Source organism: Chiloscyllium plagiosum, chromosome 6 (genome assembly GCF_004010195.1).
Source record: "Chiloscyllium plagiosum isolate BGI_BamShark_2017 chromosome 6, ASM401019v2, whole genome shotgun sequence".
Classification (NCBI taxonomy): domain Eukaryota; kingdom Metazoa; phylum Chordata; class Chondrichthyes; order Orectolobiformes; family Hemiscylliidae; genus Chiloscyllium; species Chiloscyllium plagiosum.
In genome coordinates, this window is record NC_057715.1 from 92,304,443 (window position 1) to 92,317,082 (window position 12,640).

Genomic DNA, 12,640 nt, shown 5'->3' on the forward strand with positions numbered 1-12,640 from the left:
CAACCTGCAGCACAGACCCACCAGAGACAGCAGCCCAGTGAAACATGCTAAAGCTCCTAATAGCGCCATGATTGTACCTACATCCCGATGATTACAGTGCTTCAAGAGGGCAGCTCACTACTAGTGCTATTGGAAATGGTCAATAAATGCTGGCCAGCCAGTGAAACCAACATCTCATAAACAAATATAAAAAAACTCACTATCATACCCATCAATACAGAAGATATCCTGCTTAAACTATTTTCAAAATAGTTTTGTTTATATCATTAGACAAATGCATTGTCGACCATGGTATCCAATAATTATAGCATCACTGCTAATCCGGTGTTTTCATTTTGAATCACATCATTGCAGTCATTTGCAGTAAATACGAACATCTGTACAGACAACGCTGCCAGTTCAGTTTTGATTAATTAAAATTGTTTTCATTCAACTAGAGTAGACAAATTTTGTTTGTAGTCTGTAGAAAATCACTATTTGTGTATTTTTAGATGCCTTTCTAAATACCACTTTGAATATAGTGAAATCAAGACACACTTTTCTATCTCGTTAACCCATCTCCATTCAAATGATTGAGGAAAAAGGCTCCATTTGCTGATGGAATAGAATAATGTGTTGATAAATACTGCCAGATCTCCCTTCATCTGCACTATGTGGGTGTCTGCTTACCTCGTTGCTTTACTGACTGTCTCCTGGGTGGTGAACAAAGCCTTACTATGTGGGGATGATGTTTTACTGTAACACAACACCACACAGAATGTTGAGCCACGTGTCGTTAGGTAAAGTGTGAATCCTTCTGTTTGTCAGCTCTTCATATAAGACCCACATGTCTTGAGTATGGCTGAGATGTGAGATTGCCTCTTGTTTTGAATTCTTTTCCATAACCTGCATCCTGCCTACTCATTCCTTGTGAGCATTTGCCTGATGTTATGAAAAATGTTCAACAATTTAGTTTATCATTTATATTTCATTTTAGTTTTCTCTCCCTGTTTAATTTTGTTCCTCCTGGACCTCCTGTATGGAGTTTCCACTGTTAACAGGTCCTATACTCTGTCTTCTATCACTTGTGGGTGATGTGCAAGGTTGACTAACTGGTTGACTAAACCTCAGCATTTCTGTCTGTTTCTAACACATTTCCATGGGCTATCTTCCTAAGCAACTTGGCTGTTCAATAATACAGCATGTAGGTATGCTACCTGCACAAGTGTAACTTCACTGGATTATTATTTTAATTCAATCTAATGTTAGCTGACTAGAGACATAGAAAATAGGAGCAGGAGTAGGCCATTCAGATATAAAATACATTTATTATCTGTTTTGAAATAGCCATTTAGAATTCAACCTAATGGAATTAGTTCTTTCTGCATGATATTACCCTAACATGTTTTCTGCTTCGTCTTATTTTGGTGTAAATTGTTGACGATATTAAATGTAACAGCGTTGGTAATTGCAAGATATGTAAATTGGGTGGAGAAGTCTGGAGATCAGTTGCACAGTGGTCACATTTCACCTGCAACTGCAAAGCATTTAAGATTTTACCTGGCATATTGCTACTTCCAAAAGACTTGGTTGCAGTTTTAGCAGGTTCTTTAAGCTTGAGACATAAATGAGGAGTTTGTTGTACTACCACTTGTCTGTCTACTTTCTTCAAAAGGGATTGGAAATTTCAGTGAATTCATAGATGCAGGATCATTAGAAGAAAGTGTCAGGAGGCAGTATTAAGTGAGAGAGGCCGACAATGCTACAAAAAGGGAGAAAGTCGAATTTCAATGGTCTGAAGCTCTGAATGTTTCCAGTGAAAGAAATATGTCCATGAAACAGTACACTCTTTTGACAGCATCTGTCAGGTTTACGACCCCTACTACTTAGAAGAACAAGGGCAGCTGATACTTGGGAAGACCAGTAGCAGCAAGATCTATTGTTGATCTTTAACTATCATTAGTTGTAAATCCTGGGCTCCTTCCCTAACAGCATTGTGGGATCTCTACACCACATGAACTTTAGGGGTTGAAGAATGCAGCTGACCACTACCTTCTTCAGGGTAATTAGGGGGTTAGACAACAAATGCAGGCCAGTCAGTAGCACCCACATCCCAGGAAAAATTAATCTGTGATCTCTTGGTCACCACTAACAAAGCAGATCTTTACTTATGCAGTAAGCACAAGGGCTGACATCATTCATTGAACAGAGGCAGCCACAGCAGTCTCAATTTTATCAGCAGTAGAAATCTAAGAGCTTCAACCACCCTGGTAAAGGGCAGCTTTCAGATAACTATAGCTTCTTGTCATAAATGGAAATGCATTATCTCCCTGCTTTTGTTGCTGCACTGTTGAAGGCTAGGCTTTAAAACAAACTGGATCTCAGTGGCGCTTCCCTTTGATGTCTCCTGCAGATAAGGAAGCTCCTTTTCTGCTTCCATTTCTTACTGTCGATAATGCAACGATTGTGCGGTTCAGAACTCTGCAAATAAAGGCATGTTCTCTTAAGTCCAGTATAATGGTTTACCCACTCCTAATTGTCTTTTACTGTGCTATTTTATGTACAGTGCTTGAACTTTAGTGAAATAATGCAATGATCAAAGTCTCCATTCCATTTCGGAAGACCTGCTCTAATACTCCCTTCCTTCTACCAGCATTTCTCCAGTTGAGTTATTTTAATGCTTCAGAGAATCTCGTAGGTTTTAACTTTAGGGAAAATGTTGGATATTATGCAAAGCCACCAGAAAGGTGCAGAAACACTGAACTTTTGAACATTTACATTTAATATCAATATCTTTCATTTGTGTCCTACTGTCCCTATCCTGCTATTGATATATCGTGGACACTAAGTAGTGGCACTGCTGACAATGAGATATCCTTCATCTGCAAACTTTGGATCCTCTCGAACAGTGTATGCTTCGCAGCTTTACCAAGATAGATTCTGATTGAACCAACCTCTGTGTTCAGATCCTTGATAAAACTAGAAGTCAATTTTCTGGGATGCACTAAAGTAAAACAAAGAACTGTGAATGCAGGAGATCTGAAACAGAAACAGAAATTGTTGGAGAAGCTCAGCACGTATTGGAAGAAAGCAGAATTAACATTTCGAATCTGGTGACTCTTCATTAGAGATTGTGTTCTCTTTGTTGCTCACTTGAGCAGAATCAAGTTTCCTCGTATTAAAGCAACTTATTCTGACTGTCTTTCATCAGAAAGCATTACTGTACCTTGTTCCATCCGCCCCCACCAGACGTTCTGCCTGCCTTCTCATTCCCTTCTAGATAAACAAATCAAAGGAGAATGCATTGTAATTTTAAGAAACTTATTAATAGAGTCTAAATAATCATTTTACAATTTAATTTTTAATACAAAGTGGAAAATTAATGGATTTCACTCGAATCACATTGACAAAATATATTGTCAGCATGTACTTTTCTATCTGCTTTTCACATTGGAACGAAGAAGGATGAGAGGTGATTTGATAGAGGTGTACAAGATGATGAGAGGCATAGGTAGAGTGGATAGCCAGAGACCTTTTCCCCAGGGCGGAATTGGCTGTCATGTGATGATTGGAGGAAGGTTTAGGGAAGACGTCAGAAGTAGATTCTTTACACAGAGAGTGGTGGGTGCATGGAGTGCACTGCCAGCAGTGGTTGTAGACTCAGATACATTAGGGACATTTAAGCAACTCTTGGATAGGCACATGCATGATACTACAATGAAGGGTATGTTTGTTAGTTTGATCTTAGAGGAGGATGAAAGGTCAGCACAATATCGAGGGCCAAAGGGCCTGTACTGAACTGTACTGTTTTCTGTTCTTTGTAGAAGTGCTAGGATTTTTGTCACATGATAATTGAAATTTATTAGGCAAAATTATTGCTTTGTGATTTTTATTCATGGACTAAATGTCTTTTTGCGAAGTACTTTAGATTGGTGAAATGAATGAGTACATTGATCAACTCAAAACAATTGCAATTATTACAGAAACTTCTAACTCACAATTTAGATGGGCGAATCAGAATCTGGAGTTAAAGACTGATCAGGAGTTTTGTATTTGAGTATTAGTTAGCATATTTTTGGATGCATGTGTTACTTTCTGTTAAAAGATGTTGTCCAAAATTGTGTTCCGTACCTCAGTGCCAACTGGCTGTCAGCTGGAAACAGCACCATTGTGCAGTCATTAGATAAATGGAAATTTATTGTTAAGGCACATAGTCACTGCCTTAGACAGCAGTGTATATGGAAACATGAATTTTAATTTGTTAGTTGATTACTAGCTTGTGCTTGTTTTCTTCACTCTGAAAGCTGTGGTTAAATCTCTTTAGTTAGATTGAGTTTCTGTTAATCTATAGTGATGATGTACTTATTTTCTGAAGCTTGAATGCAGTAATGATTGTAAAATGCAATCTGTTATCTTGTCAAGTGTATGTTAGCCTGAAGGATATTCAAAACTCAGGGTCATGGCTCAAAATTAATTGTTACAGCTTTTTGTGAAACACTTCATAAACGTTGAGGGCAAGATTTTCCATTTTGCAACTTACGTGTAGAGAATGGGCATGTTGAGTGGCAACTGACTCTCTGCAGTGCACCGGTGGGAGAGCTCACAGAATCAAGCTCCTTATCAGTTTGATACAAGCTGCTTGATGAATCACATATTGTGTCTTTGAAATCCCACCTTACCAGCTGGGTCCTAGAACAATTGATGAAGGTTTAGTCTTCAGAGCATCCCATAGCGAGAAGGTCTCACAGGGTGGGGAGGTTGCCAGAAGGTGAGAGTCACGAAATTTGAAGGCAAGGGCATTGGGTGGCTTTTAGCGAGCCCCCACCAGCCAATAAAAAAAACCTGGGAGGCAGGTTGCTTGATGTTCCCAGTTGGAAAACTAACCACCATTCTCAGTCAGAAATTAGAACGGGGAAACAATGAAACAGAAGAATTGAACACGTATTTTGGCGAGTTTTGAGAAGATTTGTAGATCAGGTTGAGGTTCTGGATGTAGGTTTGCTCGCTGAGCTGGAAGGCTCGTTTTCAGACATTTTGTCACCATACTAGGTAACATCTTCAGTGAGCCTCCAAATGAAGCATTGGTGGTGTAGCTCACTTTCTACTTTCTGAACCTTCCAGCTCAGCGAGCAAACCTACATCCACATACTTTGGTTCTGCCTTCACAAAAGATAGTACACATAACCTCCCAGAAATGTTGGGAAACCAAGGGTCTAGTGAGAGTGTGGGAATTGAGGAAAATCAATATTAATAAGAAAATGGTGCTGTGGAAATTAATGGAGTTAAAGGCTGACAAACGCCCTGATACTCTCCATTCCAGAGTATGAAAGGAAATGGTCCTGGAAATGTTGGATGCATTGGTGGTCATCTTCCAAAATTCAGTAGATTCTGAAGCAGCTCCTACAGTTTGGAGGGTCGGAAATGTAACCTCACTACTTAAAAAAGGAGGGAGAGACAAAGAATTACACACCAGTTAACTACATACCAGAATACTGGTATAATGCTGGAATTCATTATGAAGGGCGTGATAACCAAATATTAACGGGATTGGATAAAGTCTGAATGAACTTATGAAAAGCAAATCATCCTTAGCAAATCTACTAGAGTTTCTGGAGATTGTAATACAAGAATAGATAAAGGAGAGCCACCGAATGTAGTGTATTTAGATTTTCAGAAGACTTTGATTACGTCCAACATAAAAGGTTAGTGGGTAAAATAAAGCACATGGGATAGGAGATATTTAATTAACACAAATTGAGAATTGGTCGGCAGACAGGAACCAGAGGGGGAATGACATGTTTTCTTTTTCGGAGTGGCAAGGAGTAACTAATGGAGTGCCGTAGGGATCAGTGATTGGGCCCTAGCTCTTCACGATATATGTAAATGACCTGGAGAAGGGAAAGATGTGCACCATTTCCAAGTTTGCAGATGACACAAAACTGTGTGAGATTATAAATTATGGGAGGATGTGCAAAGACTTCAATTTGATTTAGACATATTGAGAAGTGATCAAACACATGGCAGATGCAGTACAACCTAGCTAAATGTAAAGTTCTGTATTTTGGTTTGAAAAACGGAAAGGAAGAATAGTATTTAAATGGTAGTGTGTTGGCAAGTGTGGATATACAAAAGAATCCGAATGTCCTTGTACACTAGGCAGTGAATGTAGACAGGCATGTGCAGCATGCACTCAGGAAGACAATGGTATCTTGGCCTTCTTTGGAAGCGGATTTGAGTTCAGAAATAAGGATTTCTTACTGCAATTATACTGAGTCTTGGTCTCAGACTTCACCTGAAGTACTGCATGCAGTTTTGGTCTGGTCACAAAGCTGATATGGGATGGCAGGACTGTCCTACCAGGAGAGATATTTGACTGGGCTTTTATGAACTGTGGTTTAGACTAAAACATATAAAATTCTAATAGGGTTGAAAAGACTAGATGCAGGGGAGATGTTTTTCCTGATTGGGGAGTCTAGGCTACACGGTGTAAGGATATTTAGGACTGTGATGAGGAAATGTTGCTTCACCACAGGTGGTGAACCTGTGGAATTCTCTGCCACAGTAGGCCGTGGAGTCCAATTCACGGAATAATTTCCGGAAAGATTTAAATTTTAAACACATCTCGGATAATAGGGAGAAAGCGGGAATTTGGGCTGAAACAGACAATCAGCCTTGGTCATATTGAATGATGGAGCAGGCTCAAAAGGTCTGAAAGGCCCTGTATCATCTGCAACGGCAGGTAATTTTACCAAAGGCAAATTGAGGCCATAATGTGGCATTTTATTGACTACTACAGGCCTAATTGCTGGCAAGTCAGATAATCAACATGGAACTGATACTCATGGTTAACTTGCCATTCTCACCAGCTTCTTCAGCACCTCCAGTGAGCCAAACACTGCTCCCTCAGAATTCGTGCCTGCAGAAATTAAGGTTTACCTGTAGTTCTTTTGTGGCAACTTAAGACCTCATATAAAGTCACATTTAACTATGCCTGGATGTTGTTAGGTTCAAAGCTGACCAGACATTTATCAAAAACATAGACAGAAAGCAGGGGTTGCCGGGATCAGTCCTGGTCTTTTACAAATTGATGTTCCTCCTAGATGCGAACTGGCACGTGTGCTTTGTTCTGAGCAAGTGAACAGATTTCACATTGTGTACTGTTTATTATCAAGGTAAAATAGATAAAGCTGAAGATGGGAGTCTTTCGTTCCTTAGAGAATGGAATGCACTGAACTGGAAAAGGTCATTAGGGCTCAAAAACTGAAAATACAGTACTGCAAACTTTGTTTTAACCAGGCACTCTCAATGAGCTGGTGCTCTCAATAAACCAATACCCTTGATAAACTGACCAAAGTTATATACCTCAAATACCACAGAGTTTACTGTATTATTCTGTCCAATTATTATAGCCTTTTTGATTTATTTACCTCAATGTAAATATACCTGTTCTTCAATCAAATGGCCACATGAAATATCAACAATTGTTTCAAGTTTAAGTTAATTTATCTTCAAAAACTGTGATCTACAACGAGGTCTGAGTAGTCAGTAGAGGGTGTGTGAGAAGGCTCTGCGCCAGTAAGGCAAAAGTTGCATTATTATTTAATTAATGTATGCTGTAAATAAAATATAACAGTGCTGTGTGTATCCTCTGCATTATGTTTCTTAGTGTATGTTTTTAATGTGATAATGTGGACCTCCTGATTATCCAGAATATTTGATCAACCAGCACCCTCCTGGTCTCATAGGTGCTGGTTAATAAAAAGTTTGCTGTATATCATTCAGTCCCTCATCAACCTGTGTTGTGTTCCTCATTAAATACCCACCTACTTGTCTCTTCTAATGAGTTGTAGAATCTTTGACTGTCTGTGAGTAATCCATTTTGCACATTCCCCACACTCAGTAAATGGCTTAGAGGGTGTGTCTGAAGAAGTTTCAATGTAAACAATTGATTTACTTGAGGCAATATCAAGGAAAGTACCTTTGTGGTAAAATTCCTACCACCTTTCTGTGACTGACCAGCAAGTGTCCATTCTTCAGCTAAAGACTTACAGAAGGATTTGTAGTGAAAATATTAGGAAAGGATTTGGGCAATTTAACATGGATTTCGCCTTAGCAAAACCACTAAATTTTGTGAACCTATCAAACACGATGAACAAAAATAAAAATGTTAATCATTTTAACAGTAGTACATGTGTGTATTACCTAAAAAAATGAAAACAAATTCTGCAGAGCAATGAAATTCAGCAGTAATCAAACTGTTCTTGAGGCAATGCTGCCCCCATTTTTAGACTTTTACAAAAAGCTTAACCTATTGTACTTAATTTAATTTTTTTTATCTCTTCAGGTTTTAAACCTTGTGCAGTCCTACGTAACTCTGCGGGTGCCTCTTTATGTCTCCTACGTTTTCCATTCCCCAGTGGGTGTTGGTGGCTGGCAGCACTTTGACCTGCAATCAGAGCTTCGTTTGACTTTTGTATACGACACTGCCATCTTGTGGAGGGATGGAATTGGCAGCCCACCAGAGGCTGAATTGCAGGGTTAGTGATTGCTAGAGATTACTTCACCATTTCCAATTCTTACTGTCAGCAAGTTCAGTTCGGTGGGGATTGAGTTCATCAGGAAAACCTCCCATCACTAATTTACTTCTGCAATTGTAACTCAATTTTGTAAAATCCACCCATTAGTAAGGCTTTGTACAGAGAGAAAGAAAATCACACCATGCTCTTAGAGTCATAGAGCTATACAGCATAGAAACAGACCCTTCGATCCAACTTGTCCATGCCAACCAGATATCCTAAATTAATCTAATCTAGTCCCATTCACCAGCATTTGCCATCTCCCTCCAAACATTTCCTGTTCATACAACCATCTAGATGTCTTTTAAATGTTAAAATTGTATCAACCTCCACCACTTCCTCTTGCATCTAGTTCCACACATGCATCACCCTCTGTCCATTAAGTCCCTTTTGAACCTTTCCCCTCTCACCTTACACTTATGCCCTCTACTTTTGGATTCCTCCACTTTGGGGAAAAGACCTTGGCTATTTTTTCGATCCGTGTCTCTCATGATTTTCTAAACCTCTATAAGGTCACCCCTCGGCCTCTGATGCTCCAGGGAAAACATCCTCAGCCTGTTCAGCCTCTCCCTATAGCTCAAATCCTCCAAACCTGGCAACATTCTTGTAAAACCTTTCTGAACCCTTTCAAGTTTCACCAACATTCTTCCAACAGCGGGAAGACCAGAATTGAATGCAGTATTCCAGAAGTGGCCTAACCAATGTCCTGTACAGCTGCAACATGACCTCCCAACTCCTGTACTCAATGCACTGACCAATAAAGGCAAGCGTAACAAACGCCTTCTTCACTATCCTGTGTACTTTGGACTCTACTTTCACTGAACTGTGAACCTGCACTCCAAGGTCTCTTTGTCCAGCAATACTCCCCAGGACCTTACCATTAAGTACTTAAGTCCTACCCAGATTTGCTTTTCCAAAATAGAGCACCTCACATTTATCCAAATTAAACTCCACCTGCCATTCCTTGATCCCATTGGCCCATGTGATCAAGATCCCGCTGTACTCTGTCCACTACACCTCCAATTTTAGTGTAATCTGTAAACTTACTAACCAAATCTCCTATGTTCACATCCAAATCATTTACTTAAATGACAAAAAGCAGTGGACCGAGCACCAATCCTTATGGCACGTCGCTGGTTGAGACCTCCAGTATGAAAAGCAATCCTCCACCACCACCCTTTGTTTCCTGCAAGCCAGTTCTGTATCCAAGTGGCGAGTTCTCCCTGTATTCCATGTGATCTAACCTTGCTAACCAGTCTCCCATGAGGAACCTTGTGTATGAGTCTAAACATAGTATGAAGTATAAGGACTTTCCCATTACTCAGGACATGTCCATTTGCAGTGCTAGTTTTTTTCTGGAATAGGTCACCAGTATTGCCAGAGCTATACCTTGAAGCTTATCACTCCACAACAAGATTGAGTGACTGGGCAATTTTCCCACTCTTCCCACCCGCTGTTGATATATTGGCAGGATTCACGGGTTGCTATTTCAACCTGCTTCGGCCATGTTTTGAACACACCTTCTGTGGCCATCAAGTGCTGGAGTTGGTTTCAAACACAGAGGGATTGGCTCAGAGGCTGGGGTGCTACCCACTTTTCCACAAGACCTTCCTTTCCTGTTCTCATGGACAGAGTACATGGCACACAGAATATCTTAAGGGAATTGGTTAGAGTGTATGTAGATTTGTAAAAAGGGAATCACACTTGGCAAATCTGTTTCAAATGTTTCAGGTCGTACATTGGAGATTGGTAAGGAAACACTAGTGGATATCATGTGTTTAGGTTTACAAAAAGCATATTACACTCGAAGTTACCGCACAAAGTTAATGTTCATGGAATTGTGGGTGTCACTGTGTTGGTTGGAGACCCCATTGGTGTCTTGAGGCTTCACAAAATGGGAAACCTACGAGTGACCAAAGCTATCTGACCGTCATAATTGAAAGAAGACCTCCGCATCCATCCCCTCTCCCACCTCCCAATGCTGCCATCTGCCCTCACAAACATCCACTCTTTAATTTATCTTCCCTGGGCCTGGTGGTTTGCTCTGGACATCCTCAGATCCCATGTGTCTTATTGTGAAAGCCACCATCCATCAACATGTCCTTGATCTTCAGTTGAACCCCCAACCGTGGCTCACTCCTGAAGATGCTATTGGACTCCTGCCCTTCTAACAGACCAGCATTGACCTCGACAGTGACAAGGGGCTGTGTTTCTAAGTGGGTTTTTCCATGACCCTCACCAACCATCGCTACACCTCTTCACAACCTTCTCAGGCTCATGGGATTGGGTGACCCTGCCATGCAGCCATTCTGTGCTGTGCTGGGGAGTGGCTAAACTGGTCCACAGCGAGACATTTGCCCCTCAGCTCTCGGCAGCTGCCAGCTAATCTGATTTACCAGCTGCTGCATCACTCCTGGCAGGACCTGGTACCACAGCAAGGAACCACAAAGAGGATCATAGCTGACTCCAAAATAGCAAGAGCTGGAGTTCTAGGAATCAGAGGGATCACAGGGCAGTAGTGGGCAGGAGGATTGGGAGAGGGGTTTCTCCGAGGCAGTAGTGTGGAAGGAAGAAGGGATGACTCCTTGGTTGAGAGGGATGTACATCTCCCAGCACCCACTGAATTGATGAGCTCAGCAGGAAGGTGTTGGGTTAGCCACCCATCCTATTTTTGGGTGGCATGGTGGCTCAGTGGTTAGCACTGCTGCCTCACAGCACCAGGGACCCGAGTTCAATTCCAGCCTTGGGTGACTGTGTGGCGTTTGCACATTCTCCCTGTGTCTGCGTGGGTTTCCTCCGGGTGCTTCTGTTTCCTCCCACAATCCAAAGATGTGCAAATCGGGTGAATTAGCCATGCTAAATTGCCCATAGTGTTCAGGGATGTGTAGTTAGGTGCATTAGTCAGGGGTAAATGTAGAGTAATGGGGAATGGGTCTGTGTTTAGCATTAACATTGAACCTTTCTGAAAAATCTCTCCTGGTTTAATTTCCTCCCTACATACAAAGTAGATGTGCTAGATAGAAAATGTTTGACTTATCTAAAGAAGCTCATTTCCAACGTGGTCCAACAGATCATATACCTAAATTGAGGGGTGAGGATTTTCCTCAAATAACTGCTGTCTGTTGATATGGAGAGCTAGAATGATATGTAGAGCTCGAGTGGGTTTACCCCATTATATTTTCATTGTCTGAGTTCATCTTCACGTCAATACATCTCACACTACATTAGATGAAGTTAAAAATCACACAACACCAGATTATAGTCCAGCAGGTTTATTTGAATGTATAAGCTTTCACAGCACTCAGAAAGGTTGTACTTCCAAATAGACCTATTGGACTATAACTTGGTGTTCTGTGATTGTTAACTTTGTGCAACCCAGTCCAACACCGGCACCTCCACATGATGGCTTACAATCAGATGATATTAAGGAAGGTTCACACTGTTAGTTCTGAGTATCAGTGGTCGCTATTTCAGATGCTTTTTGCCCAAGTTAATAAACATGCCTGTGTGTGTACCGATAGGTGCTCTTTACCCAACCAGCATGCGGATCAATAGTGAAGGACGCCTGGTGGTGAATTTCCGTACGGATGCACGATTCCGGGGTCTCTTTGTTATGTCACATGCTGGTGAGTGAGTTTCTTTTGTATCATCGCTCGGTTTCCTTTTAACACTTTCCTTCTTCTCTCCTGAAGACCCCTCACATCTATTTCACATGGTACGTCTTTAAGATGTGTAATGCACCACTAGATCGAATGGGAGATACAAACCCAGCAAGAACTTCCTTAAGAAAACTGGACAACTGGTTAAATGAGAAAAAATTGCAGGAATATAGAGAAGGTGGAGAAGTCTCCGACTGACTTATTATTCTCCGAAAAGCCTAGATAGGTTCACTGAATGTTTCCTTTTGGGTTTCAGTATTCTGTGATTTTAAATACTGTTCCATGTGCATACGTGTAACTGTAACTTGTACTACAGGGTTGTTCAACTGATCATGTATCTAAGTTGAACAATGAGGATGTTAGTCAAATAACAGGAGTCAGTTGATATGGAGAGCCACAAAAGGTTTACACCATTGACTGAATTAA

At 40.8% G+C, this 12,640-nt stretch overlaps 1 protein-coding gene across 1 annotated transcript in view; it reads left to right on the plus strand.

Moving 5' to 3' along the window:
- LOC122550816 (FRAS1-related extracellular matrix protein 2-like) overlaps positions 1-12,640 on the plus strand; it is a 238,936-nt gene that overhangs the window by 212,646 nt on the left and 13,650 nt on the right. Inside the window, exons 17-18 of the mRNA XM_043692118.1 lie at positions 8,324-8,516; positions 12,077-12,181. Coding sequence (XP_043548053.1) covers positions 8,324-8,516; positions 12,077-12,181 — 298 coding nt within the window. The remainder of the gene's footprint in view (positions 1-8,323; positions 8,517-12,076; positions 12,182-12,640) is intronic.